The sequence below is a fragment of the Lactuca virosa genome, chromosome 1, assembly GCF_052849685.1.
Source record: "Lactuca virosa cultivar CGN04683 chromosome 1, Lactuca_virosa_CGN04683_v6, whole genome shotgun sequence".
In the NCBI taxonomy this organism is placed as follows: domain Eukaryota; kingdom Viridiplantae; phylum Streptophyta; class Magnoliopsida; order Asterales; family Asteraceae; genus Lactuca; species Lactuca virosa.
This window is the reverse complement of record NC_136426.1, coordinates 63,096,332-63,119,203: the sequence shown is the minus strand read 5'-3', so window position 1 is coordinate 63,119,203 and position 22,872 is coordinate 63,096,332. Positions and strand designations below refer to the sequence as shown.

At 39.3% G+C, this 22,872-nt stretch overlaps 1 protein-coding gene and 1 non-coding gene across 2 annotated transcripts; one reads left to right on the top strand and one right to left on the bottom strand.

Moving 5' to 3' along the window:
• Nucleotides 1-18,360: 18,360 nt before the first annotated feature.
• Nucleotides 18,361-18,467, bottom strand: LOC145151700 (small nucleolar RNA R71). Its single transcript, XR_013732261.1, has one exon. It is a non-coding gene; the product is annotated as a small nucleolar RNA R71 (small nucleolar RNA).
• Nucleotides 18,468-19,562: 1,095 nt separating this feature from the next.
• LOC145114381 (uncharacterized) lies at nt 19,563-20,330 on the top strand. The gene has a single exon (XM_079050374.1). It carries the CDS (start codon nt 19,563-19,565, stop codon nt 20,328-20,330), a length of 768 nt encoding a protein of 255 aa, XP_078906500.1.
• The last annotated feature ends 2,542 nt before the right edge of the window (nt 20,331-22,872 follow it).

Below are 22,872 nucleotides of genomic sequence, written 5' to 3'. Positions count from 1 at the left end.
TTTAGGGTTTCCCAAGGGTTGGACGAATTCTAGTGCCTTAGGGTGCTATTTATACTGGAGGCTAGCTAGGGTTTCAAGGTGGAAACCCTAATCCCTTAGCTTAGGGCCTAAGCAAGTCCATGGACTCCTTTCCTTAAGCCCTTGGACGAAAACTCCTAGATCCTTCTAGGATTTTCGTTCAAGCCTTAATAAAGGTGATCCAATAGCCCAAAGTCTCAACTATCAAATAATTACAAAACAGCCCCTGTACTTTTAATTAATTCCTTTAATCCCGAAATTAATTCCTAATTAATTTCTGATTAAATACTAATTAATAATATGATTCCAAATTATTATATTAATCATATAATATAATAAATAAATCATATTTATGCCCTAATCAACCTCTCTCCTCAACTGTCATCCTGTCTAGTCACCCGTGTGAAGGCAACCCAAAAGGACCATGCTCACAATCGGGTCAAGTACATACCAAAATAGTTATGGACTTAGACACTAATCCAACAAAAAGTGTATCCTCAAATTCGATTATGATTACGGCATCCCTTTTTCATAGTTCGAATTGTGAGATTTGGCAATTAGTCTAAACATTTGGGACTTACTGATATAAGTTTTGAACTAGTTTAGACACACATGTGAGCTATCTAAGGAAAAATGTATGAGTTTAAGAAGCTTGGATAAAGGATTATCAAAGCATTAGGTATATGAACTTGAGAAATTCAATAAGCATTGTTTTCTGGAAGTTCAATTGTTTTCTGAATACATGTCAAAGCTAGTGGGAGCATAAGTGTTATGCTAGTAAGAAAATAATCATCATGTTAGTGGGAGCATGATTATTATGGTAAGTATTGCAAGTTAGCAATATTAATTATAGAAAACAAAGATTCACTTTGCAAAGTTGCAAAGGTTGAAAAGTTGTTTTGCTATAATTAAGGGAGAGAATATTATACTTCGTTTCAAAATTCTAAAGCTTAAATCAAGAAACGTTAATAAATTTAGTCAAGGATACATAGTGCATTCTCAAAAATCCGATTATGATTACGGCATCCCTCTTCATAGTTCGAATTGTGGGAACATGGAACATAAAATATTATGGCAGAAGGCTGATAAAGTATCACGTCTTTATGTAAGACATTATGCATCATGTCCAATACGCTTCGGGTATAGGATCGATTGCATATGCTATAATATTTGACCATTCTGAAATTTTCCAAATGCCCAGGGAATTAAGAGGAAAAAAGGACTAGAATCGGTTTTGACTAAAATAATTAAACAACTGTCAAAAGACGATCTGAGGTTCACTGAGGATTTGTCGCTTGTGAGTAGTTGGAAGTATAGTACTGGATGGACTATATTGACATTATTATGAATAGATAAGATTCTATTAAGAATGAGTTGTCATATAGCAAATATGGAAATGTTTCCATTAATGGGAGTTGGATATTAAGAATCTATGTAGATTAGAAACTTTTATGCAAAAGGATGTTCAAAGGAATGTACTTTGAGTGAGAGACATCACATCTATAAAATTGTTTTGTAACAATTTCTGATAGAGAACTTAGTAATTTCATTAGCCAAGTCCTGGTGACTTTTGTGCTATGACTTTACGAAAGGGTCGTTGCATAAAATGTTAGAATCTGACATATTCTAATAGTAGCAAGAACCTTGTATTCTTACACTAATGATAAGGATTAGGGATTGTGAAATGAGTTTCATTGGAAAAGTTTTTCAATTGATCTATTTCACAAAGTATGGACCATAGGAAACCAAAGTGTGCATGCTTGGAGCATGGGACAATTGTGGTTATAATTCGAGTAATAAGTTGATTTTCTGAAATAGTAAGCAATGAATAATGAGTAATCAATATGATGTTTAAATAAAAGTGTTTTTATTTACGCTCAAAAGCTTTGAGAACATATATGATTAATATTATTATTGTGTTTCACTTTGCATGTTTTGACTTCCAGAATAACTGGGTTATTCAAACCTCCACAGTCGGTCATACGTTGGAAGTAGGTATGAAGCAAGACTGTCATGAATTTGTCTGTAGATTGTCTGAAGTGTTTAGACATAGCACAGGTTTGCTGCAGAGTTCATGAGTGCTTTAATAAGATTAAAGTATTGGATTAAACCCACGCTCACTTGAATCACTTTATGGATTTATCACGGGTGATTAGTGAGACGATAACATTGTATATTCTTGAAACCGAGACGTGTGAGTTGTTATTTGCTGGTCGGTTGCACATTGACGATAAGTAAACGCACCAGTAACTTGGTGTTATAAAACTTATTGTTGTGTGTGATTCGATTAGTAGGTGCAAGCAAGCATTTGAGTCGAAGTTTATCCATTCCTTTTACCCAAAGTGGGATAAAAGCGATATCTGTGGGCCCCTCGATGGTTTAGTGATGACACCTAAGCGCTTGGCCAAGTCGGGACTAAGTTGATGTGTTCAATTGTAGTCTGTTGTCGGTCATCATGAATCGGAAGTCGGGAAACAATACATAGACAGAGAGAATGATTTAAATCCATGTCTCATGTCTATACGATATATTGTAGAATGGAGGAATATATGATCCCTTATCTAAAGGACACGCGTATCTGATAAGATCAGAGTTGACAGCGCCTTTTGAAAGCTACGATTGCTGATCAGGTTCTGAAGTTATACAAAATAGTTATTAGACTTATCCAAGTGGGAGACTGTCGGATTAGTGTCTAAGTCCATAAATATTTTGGTATGTACTTGACCCGATCATGAGCATGGTCCTTTTGGGTTGCCTTCACCATAGCAATATATAGGATGAATTAAGGAGAGAAAGGTTTAATTATGATTTATTAATATATTATAAGAATAATATATTAAAGGAGAAATCATATTGTTTAATTAATATTAGTCAAGAATTAATTAAGATTTAATTTTGTGACTAAAAGAGATTAATTAAACTTAGGAGACTGGATTTGTAATTATAAGATAATTGCAATTGGGCTATGGATTACCTAAATAATATAGGTTGGACGAATTCTATGGGAAGCCCATAAGGAATTCATCCAAGGGATATGTTAAAGGAGTCCATGGGCTGCTTAGGGCTTAAGCTGCCAAATTAGGGTTTCCTAGTTGTAAACCCTAATAGCCTACATGTATATAAAGGCCCCCTATGCCCCAAAAACGTGGCTAAGGGTTCCTTTAGGGTTTCCAGCCGTTTTTGGTGTCTCCTCTCTCCTACCTCTTCATCCAAGTTGCTTAGTGGTGTTTGTGACTCCATTAGAGGTGCAACACTTGAGGCACTAAGCTTTCTGAAGCCAAGGATTGATTGTTATTGCTATATAACAATCAAAGGTAAGATCTAAACCCTAATTTCAGTTATAGTTTATTAGATCTAGGGTTTATGGATTTGGATTATCAATTGCATGTTCATTAGACAAACTAGATCAAAAGCTATTAAGGTTTGCATGTACACCATAGGATTGATGTATTGCTCGAAACCCATTAGTTGTATCAGAGCCTAGGGCTGTTTGTTAGTGAAGAGGGATGCCATAATTAAACAACTGTCAAAAGACGATCTGAGGTTCACTGAGGATTTGTCGCTTGTGAGTAGTTGGAAGTATAGTACTGGATGGACTATATTGACATTATTATGAATAGATAAGATTCTATTAAGAATGAGTTGTCATATAGCAAATATGGAAATGTTTCCATTAATGGGAGTTGGATATTAAGAATCTATGTAGATTAGAAACTTTTATGCAAAAGGATGTTCAAAGGAATGTACTTTGAGTGAGAGACATCACATCTATAAAATTGTTTTGTAACAATTTCTGATAGAGAACTTAGTAATTTCATTAGCCAAGTCCTGGTGCTTTTTTGCTATGACTTTACGAAAGGGTCGTTGCATAAAATGTTAGAATCTAACATATTCTAATAGTGGCAAGAACCTTGTATTCTTACACTAATTATAAGGATTAGGGATTGTGAAATGAGTTTCATTGGAAAAGTTTTCCAATTGATCTATTTCACAAAGTATGGACCATAGGAAACCAAAGTGTGCATGCTTGGAGCATGGGACAATTGTGGTTATAATTCGAGTAATAAGTTGATTTTCTGAAATAGTAAGCAATGAATAATGAGTAATCAATATGGTGTTTAAATAAAAGTGTTTTTATTTACGCTCAAAAGCTTTGGGACCATATAGGATTAATATTATTATTGCGTTTCACTTTGCATGTTTTGACTTCCAGAATAACTGGGTTATTCAAACCTCCACAGTCGGTCATACGTTGGAAGTAGGTATGAAGCAAGACTGTCATGAATTTGTCTGTAGATTGTCTGAAGTGTTTAGACATAGCACAGGTTTGCTGCAGAGTTCATGAGTGCTTTAATAAGATTAAAGTATTGGATTAAACCCACACTCACTTGAATCACTTCATGGATTTATCACGGGTGATTAGTGAGACGATAACATTGTATATTCTTGAAACCGAGACGTGTGAGTTGTTATTTGATGGTCGGTTGCACATTGACGATAAGTAAACGCACCAGTAACTTGGTGTTATAAAACTTATTGTTGTGTGTGATACGATTAGTAGGTGCAAGCAAGCATTTGAGTCGAATTTTATCCATTCCTTTTACCCAAAGTGGGATAAAAGTGATATCTGTGGGCCCCTCGATGATTTAGTGATGACACCTAAGCGCTTGGCCAAGTCAGGACTAAGTTGATGTGTTCAATTGTAGTCTGTTGTCGGTCATCATGAATCGGAAGTCGGGAAACAATACATAGACAGAGAGAATGATTTAAATCCATGTCTCATGTCTATAGGATATATTGTAGAATGGAGGAATATATGATCCCTTATCTAAAGGACATGCGTATCTGATAAGATCAGAGTTGACAACGGCTTTTGAAAGCTACGATTGATGATCAGGTTCTGAAGTTATACAAAATAGTTATTAGACTTATCCAAGTGGGAGACTGTTGGATTAGTGTCTAAGTCCATAACTATTTTGGTATGTACTTGACCCGATTATGAGCATGGTCCTTTTGGGTTGCCTTCACCATAGCAATATGTAGGATGAATTAAGGAGAGAAAGGTTTAATTATGATTTATTAATATATTATAAGAATAATATATTAAAGGAGAAATCATATTGTTTAATTAATATTAGTCAAGAATTAATTAAGAATTAATTTTGTGACTAAAAGAGATTAATTAAACTTAGGAGACTGGATTTGTAATTATAAGATAATTGCAGTTGGGCTATGGATTACCTAAATAATATAGGTTGGACGAATTCTATGGGAAGCCCATAAGGAATTCATCCAAGGGATATGTTAAAGGAGTCCATGGGCTGCTTAGGGCTTAAGCAGCCAGATTAGGGTTTCCTAGTTGTAAACCCTAATAGCCTAGATGTATATAAAGGCCCCCTATGCCCCAAAAACGTGGCTAAGGGTTCCTTTAGGGTTTCCAGCCGTTTTTGGTGTCTCCTCTCTCCTACCTCTTCATCCAAGTTGCTTAGTGGTGTTTGTGACTCCATTGGAGGTGCAACACTTGAGGCACTAAGCTTTCTGAAGCCAAGGATTGATTGTTATTGCTATATAACAATCAAAGGTAAGATCTAAACCCTAATTTCAGTTATAGTTTATTAGATCTAGGGTTTATGGATTTGGATTATCAATTGCATGTTCATTAGACAAACTAGATCCAAAGCTATTAAGGTTTGCATGTACACCATAGGATTGATGTATTGCTCGAAACCCATTAGTGGTATCAGAGCCTAGGGCTGTTTGTTAGTGAATTTGATGCTTACTTGATCGAAAATTGCATGAAAAACGAAGTTTTTTTGCCCTCTGCCTTCCGACTCGGCGAGTCAGTGGATGAACTCGGCGAGTCAGGCCGACTCGGCGAGTCCAGTCCCTGACTCGGCGAGTCCATGAATCTGGCAACGTTTTTTGGCGATTTTGTTGCTGTTTTGGCTTGGGATACTTACCATAAACGTTTTTAATTCATAAAATCCGATTTTTATTGATATTGGGTGATTATCCTTGCCAAAATAGAAGATAATTGTCAAAATTTAGAAATAGCTGAAGTCTATTTCTAAATTGCAAAAAGAAATTTTGAAAAATTTAACTAAAAAAAAAAACTGAAGTCTATTCCATGAAATAGCTCATCATGGTAAAATGTAAAAGTATCCCGATATGGACCGGTAACCATTTTGGCATCTAATATAATCAGATTCTTAATAAAAATGATCTTCAAAACATCCGATTTCCTATAGTTGAGCTTATAGCCTTTTGTTATATATAGATATCTCAAAATCCATTTGGCTGCTTTCTTATGATCCAAACTTGGATTGCGTAGATATCTTTCCAAAACCAGAAAGATAAATTTACTCTCACTTAATTTGTGATACATAAAATCATCTATTGTTTTACCTCAAAACCAAAAAAGATAATAAATTGATGAAAAATGTGGTACCACGCATATGATATCCAAAGTTGAGGTTGTTGAGTTTGTGTATTCATAATAGGAGATTGAATAACATTGTCGATCACTGATTCATAATATGCATACCATCGAAAGCAATAATAGAAATCAAGATTGATTCCTCCTTAAGGACAATGTTTTTAACCTTGCTCCTCCCTCAAACTCAACATCCTCAAAGAATGTTGTTTTATCCAAAATGCAAGGTCAATATTCATGCAATTGAGAACTAACATAATGTCCTTATTCCATTCCTTAAAGTTAACCTGATTGAGTACATGAATCATAATTGTGATCAATGTTAGCAGATATAATACCATAATTCAAATTTGTTGTTTTGACAACATAAGAAAATCTATTTTTATGTTCATTAATCCATAAACCGTAATCAATAAGTTCAATTTATGACATCTTTACAAGGTATCAACACAACAATAATATCAAGTCTTTCAACATTAATACTAACTTGCAAGAGATGTTCTTGTTTTGGTGATAAAATTGACAATAAATCATGTCAATTAACAAGCCCTCTTTAGATTGACTTATTAATTACATGTAACCAAAAAAATTTGTCACATGTTTATCACCACATATATGTTTATTCGACCAAATATCAGTCTACCTTTGGGTTGCGCACTAATAAACACATAAACTATAAATTTTAATAATAATAATTGACAATAAATTATGTCAATTAATAAGCCCTTCTTTGGATTGACTTATTAATAACATGTAACATAAAAAATATCATATGTTTTATTATCATATATGTGTTTATTCGGCCAAATATCAACCTACATTTGCGTCGATTGATATCCGCATTAATAAACATATAAACCATAATATTTATATTCTTAGACAATTAATTTTCACAAAAGGGATCGCTTTGACGATATAATGTGTAAATAAATTTTGCAAAATAAATAAATGAATAATGTCATAACTGAATTTATTGACTAATTCAAATAATAATAATAATAATAATAATAATAATAATAATAATAATAATAATCTCATATATCATTAACTGTGCTTATTAAATCAAAAATCGGCTATTTTACTTAAATTGCATACACATTATTATAATTAAATTGTAGACACATGATAGCAGTAAATTGCATATAAAGGTACAACTCAAAACAAAAGTTGCTATAATATAAACACATAAGGGTTATAGTCATTTATTTATTTATTTTAACGAGTGCGTAAGTATCTGGTCTCCAAAAAAAGAAAAAAAAACTTACGACTCCAAGTCAATTTACAACCTATAAATATTTGCACGTCGATTTAATTGAATTCATCCATCAATTGATGAAATATATATATATATATATATATATATATATATATATATATATATATATATATATATTTCATCCATAAATAATAATAATAATAATAATAATACCTTGTTATATATATATATATATATATATATATATATATATATTTCATCAATTTATGGATGAATTCAATTAAATCGATGTGCAAATAATTATAGGTTGTAAATTGACTTGGAGTCGTAAGTTTTTTTTTCTTTTTTTGGAGACCAGATACTCACGCATATATATATATATATATATATATATATATATATATATATATATATATATAATAAGCCAATTATTCTATTTCTTCAAATATTGTAAATAAAAGAACATAATTACAGATGCATGGTTGAAAGTTTAAAACATATATACACACAATCTTGCTTCGTACAATGCTTCCATTAAAATAACATTGAAGGAAGACACTTTTAATTATGAAATAATAAAACATTTGAAGCTCTAATTTAGATTCTTTTGAAGAACAGTTTCAGCGTGTTCACAAAAAAAAAAAAAATAATAAAACTATGGAAATTTTAAACAAGTTGCTTTTCATTCTTGATTCAACAGGTATGTTTTGGTTCTCGAAATTTAGAGATCTCAAAGTTTTCAAAACAACTATTTTAAACTTAAGAAAAGATTTCTAATATCATATTCGAGTAGGCTATGATACCAATTGTTAGTTATTTTGATATCTAAAACATAAACGCGGAAACATAAACTTTGGATCTTTAATATCGAATTTGATTAAAAGAAAACTTAAACATGAAAGAACGATTATATACCTTGTTCTATTGAGATTTTCGGATCTAAAGACTAGGATTGGGTTTTCCCGTTGATCTCAAGACTCACTCTAAAATCCCCTAGCATAGAGACCCACGCATTTCTTAGTGTATTTTCGTATATATTGATATGCTCCTTATCACATGTATATATAGATGAAGATATACCCTAATGTGAGAGATGGAAGGGATCTTGAGGATCCTGAGTCAAATCGGGAACTCAACCCATAAGGTAAGTAATATTTTATAAATTAGTCCATCAACAATTTATATTCTTACCATAATAATTGGATGTAATGATAACATTACATATATATGAAGTGGTCCCATAATTATCTAACACATATTTCCAGATCTACTCTTCCACACTGACTTAATGGATAAAGTTTCCAACTTTATCCACTAGGACTCCATACCAATGCCAGATCTAGCATTCTAAGTCCATTAAGTCCTTAATGAGGCTATAAATTAAGCTTGGACACAAAATACACCAAACATGGCCCTTTTTCTAAATCAACAGAAGTCTAAGGACCTAGGAAAGCCACTACAAGTTATGGAGTTCTTCAAACTCCAATAACTTCCAAGAAAAGGACCAAAACCACCCAAATATGACCTAGAACTTGAATCTAGAAGAAAAGGTGTCAAGGTATGAGCTTTAAACCTTCAACAACTCAGAAAATTGAAAAGAATGTTAGATCCAAACTTGCTTCTTGTTTCCTTGCTTCCTTGTGAACTTCCCCCTTTCAAAGATCCACAAAAAACCAAAGAACAAGGATCAAAATCAAGGAAATAGACTCTTAAACATGCATGGAGGCTAGGGTTTCGAGATAGGGAGGTGGAGGCTGAAGAAGATGACTTAAAATGAGAGTTAAGGTGTTTATATATGAGGGAAATCTTGCTGATTTTAGTGCCACCATGTCATTTTATGTAACTTGAACTAACATATGTGAGCTAAGGGGCTCCATAATTTGTACTCTAATATATGTACGAGTTTGTACGGAGTGCACGCATGTATAAGATCGAATTAAAAGTCGGTTCAACGACAAGTCGGGGGTCTGGGGGCAGCGCCCCTGGGTCCGGGGTTTCCAAAGGGGCTGCGCCCTTTTGGCTGGGTCTAGGGGCAGCACCCCTAGCGGGGTCCAAGGTGTAGAGCCCCTGGCTAGAGCGCCCCCCCACGGGGTTTGGGGCAGCGCTTCAAAACCTCTCTCAATGTTACATATGGGAACATAGTGGGAAATTCAGATTCTTAAGGGTGATTATGGTAAAACTAACGAAACTCGTTAGTTTTTGGAAACCCTAAATCCTCATTAAAATCTGGCTTACCCTGACTTGCTTCCAAAGGAACTCATGACGGCCCAACCCTAATGAAACCCTAATCTCGTTTATTATATATAAACGACTCTTCCTTTTAGAAGAGACACATGAAAATTAGCTCTCATTTTCTTTAAACAAGAAATTTGGCTTATGATTTCTGTGCCTAGAATCGTAAGTGTCCACTTGGATTATCTTAGGCTGAATTTCTTGCAACCCAGGGATAGGGTAGAAATATCAGTTCAGAAAGTGTTCTCACGATCCAAGTTGGTATCCAGATCTCCACTACAAACCCTAATTTTTCGAACAGGAAACACTAAATGTAACACCTCGACTCCCAGGTATAAGTCTTAAAGCATTTTGTACATGTTTATGGACTTACTCGACGAGTTGGTTTCCCCAACTCGTCGTGTAGAGGCGAGTTAGCCCGTGTTTTTCTAGTCAGGCCGAAGGCCCGACGAGCGGTCCGGATAGGCTGAAGGCCCTGAGAGGCGGTCCAGACGTGTTGAAGGCTCGGAGAGCGGTCCAGATAGACTGATGACCTGTGAGGCGGTCCAGTCAGACTAATGGCTCATTATGCATGTTGTATTTGTTTATATGATATGGGTATCTGTATGGCGTTGGTATTTTGGGAGTAACTCACTAAGCCTTCGAGCTTACATTTATCGATTATTGTTTCAGGTACTTTTGATGATCGCGGGAAGGCGAAGGCGTGATCGTGCACCTCCTCATGTTTACATGTTTTGATTCTGGGATACTCTGACATTATACTATTTTGAAAACAAGTTTTGTAATAATCATTGGTTTGAAATGTTTTAAAAAGTTTAAATTTGGCATGATTTTTATGGATGTTACAAGTTGGTATCAGAGCCTTGGTTTGAGTGATTTGGAGGAAACACCCGTGTGTCTCTAGTCTCAAACTAAGGACAAGATTTTAAAATGATTTTTCTAATGGTTTTCAAAATTATAAAGGAGGATGCAAGTGTACGATCAGCCGGAGCTCGCGAATAGACCCCAAAATACTTTACGGATTATTTGATTTTGTGATATGTTAGAACATCATGCTAGTACTAGGCTAGGGATCTTCAGGAATTGCATGATAGAATTGTCTGATTATATGATGTCTGGTAGGCTAGGGTTTCCTTATATTGACATCATTACTGTAGTTGCTTAGTGTATGCATCACGGTTGTACATAATTAAGACCTTATAGCCTGAGAATGTTTGGTTTGACCGTATTTCATGTTCTTGTTTGATGAAGGGCTTAGGGTAGGATCAGGTATTCGAAAGTCTATAGGGTCCAACGTTATGTATGGCTAGCATACACGAGTGTTGCAGGGTTGGTGGAAGTTTCATGGGTGGGTTGTGTGAGGTCGGTAGGCCAGTATGAGATATTTAGCATTCCTCTAGGAGTGAGGATTGAGCGCTCGCTATGTTCATGTATATTGTTAGGGTGTTGTGGTGATACTTGAGACAAATATGGGTATGTGTGGAAGGTAGTATGGACACGTACTACTGAAACCACATGACTCATACGCATAACAAGGAAGTCACAACCCCTAAGGTTTAGTTGGGAGTTGGTTCCCCGTTATTTATACGAATTATCTGATATTTTCCTGGTATATTTTCAGTATGGTGGTTACGAGACGCTTTGTGACTGGATCCGGATCAGGATCAGGATCAGGAGATGGCGGTCAAGAGGGACCGACAGTGCCCGAGGTTGCTGGTCAGATGAGGGCGGATGAGTTGGACGCCAGGATTCGAGAGATCCTGCATGATGAGGTTGCTACTCTGTTCCGGGCACAACTACCGGAGATTTTTAGGTCTATTAAGACCGCCATGGTTCAGTATTTCGACGAGCGCTATGCAGCCCTTGCGGAGACGGCTGTCGTAGCAGCTACATCAGCTGTAACGGTGGCAGGGGGAGGAGCCGGTCGGGCTTTTCATTACAGGGACTTCGATAAAACGAAGCCCCCTACTTTTGATGGGACTTAGGACCAGAAGGTCACTGACCAGAAGGTGGCTATATGACGTGGAGGGGTGTTTCTTCACGTGCTTATGTCCCACTGACCAGAAGGTCAGATGTGCCTTGAACCTGCTGAGGTCTGGGGCAAAGGAATGGTGGAGATTGATGATTGGATCGTATTCTAATGATCAGAGAGCTACAGTTACTTGGGAGCAGTTCAAGGATATGTTCTACGCTCGCTACATTCCACGGGTCGAGTGAGAGCGACTAACTCAGGAGTTTTTGGATTTGAGACAGGATGGTGAGACGGTGACAGAGATCACCCGTATGTTCACGGAGAGGGCGATGTTCTGCTCGAAGTTTGCTTCTGAGCATGCTCAAGACTGATATTCGACAGTTTGTGGCGACCCAACGTTGTGATACGCTTCTGGAGTTACAGGAGGCCTCTAGGCGGCATGAGTTGGAGATTGAGCTGTAGTTGAGGGAGCAGCGGCAGGCCCCGGTACAGTCGCAACCGACGCCAAAGCGGTCTAAGACCGCTGATTCCAAGTCAGGGGGACAGCAGGGTCGCACTTGTGGCAAGTGCGGGAAGGGTCACTCGGGGGTTTTCCGATCGGGTAGCGCGTGCCGCAAATACGAAAAGGAGGGACACTTTGCGAGGGATTGTCGTCAGCTAACCCCGATTCAGGATATGAGGATTTGCTACCACTATCATCAGGTTGGTCACGTGAAGACCAACTGTCCACAGCTCACTGCCAGGCCGACGCAGGCTCCAGCAACGGCTACACTGAGGATTACTGACGGGAGTCAAGGTAGAGTAGCGCCCCCGAGGGCCCAGGGACGCGCCTTCCAGCTTACAGCAGAGGAGGCCAGGGCAGCGCCAGACGTGGTCGCTGGTATGTTTCTATCCCTTATCTTACTGATTATATCTGTTTTATGCTTATATGTTTGTGCCTGTGATTAGGTACGTTTTTAGTGAACTCCTTACCTGCTTTGGTATTATTTGACTCGGGGGCGAATCGGTCGTTTGTTTCTTAGTCATTCAGTAGGGAGTTCGGGTTGCAAGTAGGAGAGCTGGAGTGTCCGTTGCGAGTCTCTATCGCCAACAAACACGGGGTTTCCGCTTCTTCAGTCTATCGGGGTTGCGTGTTGGAGATCTTCGGGGTACCTTTTACGATAGACTTGATTCCGATTCCCATGGGGGATGTGTGTGCGATCGTGGGTATGGACTGGCTTAGTCGCTTCGGTGCCATGATTGATTGCGAGGGTCAGCAGGTGGTAGTTCGAACCCCAAGTGGGGGAGAACTGATTGTCTACGACGAGGGCACCAGATTGGGATTAGGGTTTTGTTCAGCTGCCAGGGCTCGAAAGTACATTCAGCATGTGTGTGTGGGTTATCTAGCGTATGTAGTGGATATGCGAGTCAGGGATCAGGTTTCAGTATCAGAGGTTCTAGTGGTCAGGGATTTTGCTGACGTGTTCCCGGAAGAGTTACCCGGAGTGCCTCCGGAGAGGCAGGTCGAGTTTAGGATCGACCTAGTGCAAGGTGCGGCCCCTATCGCTAAGGCGCCGTACTGGTTGGCACCACCAGAGATAGAAGAGTTGTCATCACAGCTGTAGGAACTGTTGGGCAAGCAGTTCATTCGTCCGAGCAGTTCCCCGTGGGGAGCGTCGATTCTCTTCGTCAGGAAGAAGGATGGTTCACACCGGATGTGCATTGACTACCAGGAGTTGAACAAGTTGACGGTGAAGAACCGTTACCCACTCCCAAGGATAGATGATCTTTTCGATCAGTTACAGGGAGCATCTTGTTCTCCAAGATAAACCTGAGGTCTAGGTACCATTAGGTCAGGGTTAGGGAGGAGGACAAGGAGAAGACCGTGTTCCGGACTCGTTATGGGAATTACGAGTTCTTGGTGATGCCGTTTAGGCTCACCAATGCGCCAGCAGTATTTATGGACCTGATGAATTGGGTCTGCAGTCCGATGCTCGATCACTCGGTCATTGTATTCATAGACGATATCTTGGTGTACTCCAAGACCCGAGAGCAGCACGAGGAGCATCTTCGGGAGTTTTGAGGCGAGAGCGGTTGTATGTCAAGTTCTCGAAGTGCGAGTTTTGGTTACGATAGGTTTAGTTCCTTGGATGCCACGTTAACCAGGAGGGGATTTTGGTCGATCCAGCCAAATCGAGGCGGTTATGCAGTGGGAGGTTCCAAACTCTCCCTCGGATATCAAGAGCTTTTTGGGATTGGCAGGGTTCTACCGGAGATTCATAAAGGATTTCTCCAAGATTGCAGTACCACTCACTCGTCTGACGAGGAAGGGGGTGGATTTTCGGTGGGGCCCTGAGCAGCAGAGGGCATTTGAGACCCTCAGACAGCGACTTTGTGAGGCTCCAGTCTTGACTCTCTCGGAGGGGGTTGAGGATTTTTTAGTGTTTTGTAATGCAACCATCATGGGAATGGGAGCGGTCCTCATGCAGAGAGGACGGATGATAGCCTACGCGCCGCGGCAGTTGAAGTCGCACGAGACGAGATACCCTACTCATGATCTGGAGTTGGGAGCGGTAGTATTCGCTCTAAAGATTTGGAGACATTACCTCTATGGGGTCCGCTGTACCATATACACGGACCACAAGAGTTTGAGACACATCATGGATCATCCGAACCTGAACATGAGACAACACAGATGGTTGGATGTAGTCAAGGACTACGACTGCGAGAACCTTTACCACCCAGGAAAAGCGAACGTGGTTGCGGACGCTCTGAGCCGCAAGTCAGCTGGATCTTCTACCCCAGTGACATGTATGAGGATATCGGTGGATTCTCCTCTTGTGAGCTTGATCCGGGAAGCTCAGGCAAAGGGTATGCGTTAGGAGAACTGGAAGCTTGGGAGGATTAGGGGTGAGAACACCCGGTTTGTGCAGGATAGTCGGGGATTATTGACCCGTTACGGTCGGGTCTGGGTTCCGATGTCTGGTGGGGTCAGACAGACTATTTTGGAGGAGGCTCATAAGTCTCGCTTCTCTATCCACCCGGGGGCCACCAAGATGTACCGGGATTTGCGATTGAGTTACTGGTGGCCGTGCATGAAGCGAGAAATCGCTTGGTACGTGGAGAGGTGCCTGACTTGCAGGATGGTCAAGGCCGAGCACCAGAGGTCGCATGGAAAGCTGCAGCCTCTAGAGGTTCCCATGTGGAAGTGGGAATAGATCACGATGGATTTTATTACCAAACTGCCGAGGACGGCGAAGGGCTTCGACACTATTTGGGTCATCGTGGATCGATTGACCAAGAGCGCCCACTTTTTAGCGATACGTGAGAGTTCATCGGCCGAGAAGCTGGCCGACTTGTATATCCACGAGATCATTGCTCTCCATGGGGTGCCAGTCTCTATTGTCTCAGACCGCGATGTTCGGTTCACCTCCCGTTTCTGGCAGAAGTTCCACGTGGAACTGGGCACACGACTGCACTTCAGCACAACCTATCATCCGCAGACGGACGGTCAGAGTAAGCGGACCTTACAAAATCTCAAGGATATGCTGAGAGCCTATATTATTGATTTCGGAGGGAGCTGTGACTCCTACCTACCCCTTGCAGAGTTCTCCTACAACAACAACTTTCATTCGAGTATTGGTGCCCCACCATATGAGCTGTTGTATGTACGGAGATGTCACACCCTAGTCGTTGGGGTGAGATCGGTCATAGAGTGATGGGACGGACAGAGGTAGTTCTGCAGACTACCGAGAGGATTCAGCAGATTAGACAGCGACTGCAGACCGCTCAGAGTCGGCAGAAGAGTTACGCTGACAGACGTCGATCTGAGTTGGAGTTCCAGGTGGGTGACATGGTACTCCTGAAGGTCTCATCCTGGAAGGGTGTGATTCGCTTCAGGAAGAGGGGGAAGTTGGGTCCTCGATACATTGGGCCATTCAGGATCATTGCCAGGGTTGGCAAGGTGGCTTATTGACTGGATCCCCCGGAGGAGCTTAGTCAGGTCCACAACACTTTCCATGTGTCACAACTGCGGAAGTGTATAGCAGATGAGGGGGAAATGGTATCATTAGACGATATTCAGGTCGACGAACGCCTGAATTACGTGGAGAGGCCAATAGACGTTCTTGAGAGGAAGGTAAAGGTTCTACGGAACAAGGAAGTACCTCTGGTAAAGGTACAGTGGGAGCACAGGAGGGGATCCGAGTGGACATGGGAGCCGGAGGCAGAAATGCGGGAGCACTACTAATACGTGCATATCTATACACATAATTATACAACATATCTTAATATTTTAATTATTTTTATGCCCTTATTAGAAAAAAAGATACTTAATTTTCTATGAATTATCTTGTAGGGACCAAAAGATATGCTTGGAGCAAAAAGGAAGCTGGATGCTGGAAGTTGGGAGTTTGAACCAAAGCTCTAAAATGAAGAAAATATACCCCAACATGTCGTGGTGAATTCCCCACAGCGTGGCAACTTGAACAATCCCGATCAACTTCGAAGACTTGTAGAACACGGGATAAACACGATTACTACGTCGTGGTGGACTTACCACGACGTGGTGCTCCGATTTCGGGAAAAGTATATATAGATCACCATAACCCCCGAATTGGAACTTTTTGCTCTGGAGAATTCGACACTTTTGAAGGCTAAACACTGGTTCTAAGGCTTGGAAGCAAGAATTTCATTCACAAACCTTGGAAGAAGGAGCATTAAGGCAACTAAACTTTACACTTCGATTTTTATTAGATTTTGCTATGTCAAATACTATGAATTTCATTTTTGTGATTTTGTTTGCTGAAATCATGAGCTAAATACTCATGACTTTCATTTAGCCTAGGATGATTTGACTATTTGTGGTTGATTTCATGGATTGGATTCAGATATTTGGTTATTTGTTGATTTAGCTTATTAAAGAACCTCAAGTACTTTTGATAACTATTTTCTCTACTTATTGTTGAATTTGATTAAGTTAGTATGACCATCTTTCTTAGTTAAATTTGAATCTTATGATCTTGTGATCTGCAAAGTTGTAGGACTAGAGTTTTGAATAAAACCTAGGGTTAAGTAGAAAAGTGGGTAAAATGGCATAGGAGCTAATATATGACGACAAATCATGTATTAAATTGAATCAATAAACTAAATTGGTCAATCAATTATAAGTCTAATCAATTCGAACTGAACACTAGTGAACTTGTAAGTTTGTCCGCCTGATCACCGAATAAATAAGCTAGTTTGCTAAAGGATTAAATTAGTGAATACTAATTTGGTCGTCTTAGGAATTGGTAACTAAAGAAACTAAGTCCATTCAACTTCCATAAATCAACCATAATAACAAATTAATCCAAAGCTAAACGAAAGTCTCTTACTCACCTTGGTTAATTCATACTTATTAATTTGCTTTAGTTTAGTGTTATCTTAATTAAGTGAATTTTAGTTAGTTGACAATTTAAGTATCTAGTCTTGCAAAACTAGGAAAACAAAACCTTTTTCTTATTTAATTAGTAATTAGTTAATAGTAGAATAAAGTTAAATAAAACACTGTTCCTTGAGTTCGACACTCGTTCTTGCCATATCTATACTATTGCACGATTAGGTACACTGCCTAGTGTGTTTAATAGTCTAGTGAAAGAAATAGCTTTTATAAATTTAAAACTTGAATAAAAATATAAACACATTAAATACACATCAAGTTTTTGGCGCCGTTGCCGGGGAACGGTGAAATCTTAGTTGCCTTTATTCTGCTATTTTATTAGGATTATTTATCGTTTAGTTTTTATTTATTTTTATTTTAGGATTTACTTGCTTTTTACTCACCACGACGTGGTAATTTCTACCACGCCGTGGCATCGTAACAGTAGGATTTTATTTTTCGTTTTTGTTCTTTTTACGCGTTTCCTTTATTTATTTGCAGATTGTGTATGACCCGTGGATCAAATTCCTCTTTGATCCCACCACTTGAAGACCCGAAATCCGCTTTTCGCAAAAACAAAAGCAAAACCAAAGGAGAACCCGCTACACCAAAGAAGTCACCTTTCAAAAATCTTAAGTCGGTTTTTGGCAAGAAGAAGGGAAAAGTGGGAGAACCCAGCAAAACACTGAAGGACAAAGACACAAAGAGCAATCCAACGAAGGAAGACGCCGAGTACGAAACAAAAAAAGAAGGAAGCGAAACCGAATCTGAAACAGAAAGCGAGCTAAACAAGGAACCCGATGACACCATTTGAACTTAAGGGGCACATCCTTACAGCACTAAAAGAGACTCCTTTCACTGGAAAGGATCATGAAGACGCCTATAAGCATCTAGATGAAGTCAACGACATCGCCGACTACTTTAACATTCCAAATATACCAAGAGAAACGGTGTTGTTGAGGATGCTCCATGTCACATTCAAGGGAGCCGCGAAGGATTGGCTAAAGGCACTTCCACCAGGCACGGTAACGACATAGGCGAGGATGCGTGAATTGTTTTTGGAATAGTTTTTCCTACCATCCAAGGTGGCTAAGCTCAAAAAGGCCATCGCCAATTTTGAACAACAAACGGGGGAGTCGTTGTACGAAGCATGGGAGCGCTACAAATGCCTGATAAGGAATTGCCCACAAAATGACCTCAATGTGCAATAAGAAGTGTCGATCTTTTATGATGGGGTGAACGACACCACTAGAAAACTCCTTGACTCTCAAGGCCCCTTAACAAAGAAAAATCCGGCAGAAATTAAGGAACTCATTGAAGAATTCTCTAAGCACTCTAGAGAATACCATAATCCAAGGAATGATGTAACGAGGGGTTCATCTAATGCAGCTTCGGAAGGCATGTCGGTGGTTATGGCAATGTTGCACAACATGGATAGGAGGATGACTAAGATGGATCAAACAATCCATGCTATTCGGGTTGGGTGTGAAAATTGTAACGGGCCACATTTGACTAGAGATTGTGACCTTGATGAGAATGGAAAACGAAAGGTTCAAGCGTGCTTCTCGAGCGGTGATCGTTTTAATGAAGATTGGAGAAAACCCAAGAAAAAATGGTTACCTTATGATGAGTATAAAAAGGCCAAGGAGGAAAAATATGAACAAAAAGGAAGAGGCTTTTACCAAAAAGAGGAACCACAGGCTGAAAAGAAATTTGACTTCGAATCAATGCTCACACGATTTGCATCCGTTTCCGAAAAGAGGCATGATGGAACTGAAGAACCAATTAAGGAACAACAAATAATGGTGAAAGAGCAACAAGCTATGATGAAGGAACAACAAGAGATGATGAAAAACCAGCTAGCATTATTTAGAAATCAACAAGCTTTGATCCTCAATATAGAAAAACAACTTGGGCAACTAGCTATGCAATTCAATGAAAGGTCACCGGGAGGACTTCCGGGAAATACCAAAAAAAACCCGAGAGGAGCTCACATCCAAGCCATCACCACTAGGAGTGGAAAAATTATTACTCATTTGACTCCCATAGACAGTAACAAGCCGGAGGTGGAGCAAGAAATTCGGGAGGAGAGTCAAGGAAACAATTCTGGACAATCACCACGACGTGGCATGAAGCTGAAAAGAAAAATTCAGAACCCGTAAAGCCATTCCGCCCACCATTGCCATTCCCAAGTAGAGCAATTCAAGAGAAGCATGCTGAAGATTATCGGAGGTTCTTAGATCACATAAAGTCTCTTGAAATCAACATTCCCTTTCTTGAGGCTTTAGCTGAAATGCCAAAGTATGCCAAGTTTCTCAAGGACCTATTGACAAACCGCAAGAAAATGGAAGGATTATCAAAAGTAGTATTGAATGAAACTTGCTCTGCTGCAATGCTAAATATGCTACCGAAGAAGATGGGGGATCCAGGAAGCATAACTTTACCATGCCAATTCGGGAATCTAGCAACCAGTCATGCTCTAGCCGACTTGGGAGCAAGTGTCAACTTGATGCCATACTCATTCTTCAAAAAGCTTGATCTTCCCGAACCAATACCGGTCCGCATGGTTATCCATCTAGCCAATACAACTATGACCTTTCCAAGGGGTATTTGTGAAGACCTACTAGTGAAAGTTGACAAGTTCATTTTTCCTGCGGATTTCATTGTGTTGGATATGGAGGATGACAAGCAAGTCCCCATCATCCTTGGAAGGCCCTTCTTGAGTACCGCCCAAGCTTTAGTTGATATAAGAGAGTCCAAACTCACTCTAAGAGTTGGAGAAGAAGCGGTTACATTTGGAGTCAATCGGGCAATTCAACATTCAAGGATAAGTGACGATACGACATTTTCTGTTGATGTGCTAGATGAATTACTTGAAAAAGAGCTAGAGGGGTGGAAAGAAAAAGAGACCGAGGGGTTTATGGTGCTTAAGGAAGAAAATTTTGATCCGGAACTGGATATACAAGAGTTGGAGAAGCTATTAGAAGAAAGTGATTATGATGAAGCCATAAAAGAGGCAGAAGAGGCAACACAACGTGGTGAGGAGAACAGGTCGTGTTAAAGTTTTTTTTTACGAACAGGAATTAAAAGTTGCGACACCACGACGTGGCAGGATTCCCACGTCATGGTAAATGACGAAAGGCAGAAAATCGAGATGAAAGCCCTCCCCGAACACCTGGAGTATGCATTCTTGGAAGAAGGACAACAAAAACCAGTAATCATAGCTTCCGATCTTGCAACACATGAAAAAGAAAGCCTCGTAAAGGTACTAAAGAATAGACAAGATGATATAGCATGGAAGATCACTGACATAAAAGGGATTAGTCCAGCTTATTGTTCTCATAAGATCAACTTAGAAGAAGGAGCTAAACCCATAGTACAACGCCAAAGAAGACTCAACCCAAATATACAAGAAGTAGTTAAAAAGGAGGTTGTTAAACTATTAGATGCTCGTATTATTTACTCAATCTCCGATAGCACATGGGTAAATCCGGTACACGTGGTACCAAAGAAAGGAGGAATGACGGTGGTCACCAATGAAGCTAACGAGTTAATCTCAACAAGAACAGTAACTGGGTGGCGCGTTTGTATTGACTATCGAAAACTAAATGATGCTACATGCAAGGATCATTTTCCACTACCATTTATCGATCAAATGCTCGAGAGATTATCCGGTCATCTATACTATTGTTTCCTGGATGGTTTCTCGGGTTACTTTCAAATCCCGATTGACCCATAAGACCAATAGAAGACCACTTTTACATGCCCAAGTGGAACATTCACATATAGACGCATGACTTTTGGGTTATGCAATGCACCAGCTACTTTCCAAAGGTGCATGATGGCTATCTTTCACGACATGATCTAGAAATTTATGGAGGTTTTCATGGATGACTTCTCGGTTTTTTGGTCCTCTTTTGGAGATTGTTTGTCCAACTTGGATCTAATGCTATAAAGATGTGAGAAGACCAACCTTGTCCTTAATTGGGAAAAGTGCCATTTCATGGTGAAGGAATGAATTGTGTTGGGACTTAAAGTCTCAAGGTTGGGGATAGAGGTGGATAGAGCGAAGGTTGACACTATAGCTAAATTACCACCTCTAACAAATGTAAAAGGGGTGAGGATTTTTCTAGGACATGCGGGATTTTACCGCCGTTTCATTAAAGACTTTTCGAAGATCACAAGGCCATTGACACAACTTCTTTTGAAAGATGCACCATTTGACTTTTCTAAAGAATATCATGAAGCGTTTCAATTGTTGAAGGAAAAGTTAACTAGTACCCCTATTATGATAGCCCAAAATTGGAGTCTTCCTTTTGAGCTTATGTGTAATGCTAGTGATTATGCGGTGGGAGCTATTTTGGGCCAAAGAATTGACAAACATTTTCAGCCTATCTACTATGCAAGCAAAACTTTGAACCCAACCTAAGAAAACTACACTACTATTGAGAAGGAGCTACTAGAGGTGGTGTATGCTTTTGATAAATTTCGTCCATATTTGGTCTTGTCAAAGACAATTGTTTTTACCGACCATTCTGCCCTCAAGTATCTATTTGCTAAAAAAGATGCTAAACCAAGATTGATACGTTGGGTCTTACTTCTACAAGAATTTGATATTGAAATAAGATATAAAAAGGGAATGGAGAACGTGGCTGCCGATCATTTATCAAGATTAGAGAACCCGTATTTAGAAGAATTGAAAGAGAACAAGATTGGAGATGATTTTCCCGAAGAATATCTTTGGGTTATAGCATGAGAGGTACCATGGTTTGCGGATATATCTAACTACCTAGCAAGTGAATACATTCCAAAAGATTTGACCCAACAACAAAAAAAGAAATTCTTTTCAGAAATCAAGTATTACTTTTGGGATAAGCCATACCTTTTTCGAAGCTGCGCAGATGGAATGATACGAAGAAGTGTGTTCGGGAAAGAGAGTCGAGAAATCTTGAAACATTGTCATAGCGGACCCACCGGAGGACATCATAGAGCACAATATACGGCTAAGAAGATTTTTTATACGGGTTTTATTGGCCTACAATTTTTAAAGATGCTACTTAATTTGTTAAGGAGTGCGATTCATGCCAACGGACGGGAAACATTTCATCACGAAACGAGATGCCCCAAAATAGCATTCAAGTTTGTGAGATATTTGATATTTGGGGAATTGACTTTATGGGACCTTTCCCAATGTCAAAAGGAAATAAATATATATATTGGTGGCGGTCGACTATGTATCTAAATGGGCGGAAGCACAAGCACTACCTACTAATGATGCTCGAGTGGTGGTGTGATTTCTTAAAAAGTTATTCTCAAGGTTTGGAGTTCCTAAAGCTCTTATTAGTGATCGGGGCACTCATTTTGCAAATGATCAATTGGCTAAAGTGTTGCAAAGATATGGTGTCCACCATAGATTCTCAACATCCTATCATCCCCAAACAAGTGGGCAAACTGAAGTTACAAACCGGGCATTAAAGAGGATATTAGAGAGATCGGTTGGAATAGAAAGGAGTGGTCGGACAAGCTTGATGATGCACTTTGGGCATTTCGAACGGCTTTCAAAACACCTATTGGTACTACACCATATAGGTTGGTTTATGGAA

What these genes read in the sequence shown, in the direction of transcription:
- LOC145114381 (XM_079050374.1), top strand. Translation starts at nt 19,563, where the DNA reads ATGCCAAAGTATGCCAAGTTTCTCAAGGACCTATTGACAAACCGCAAG.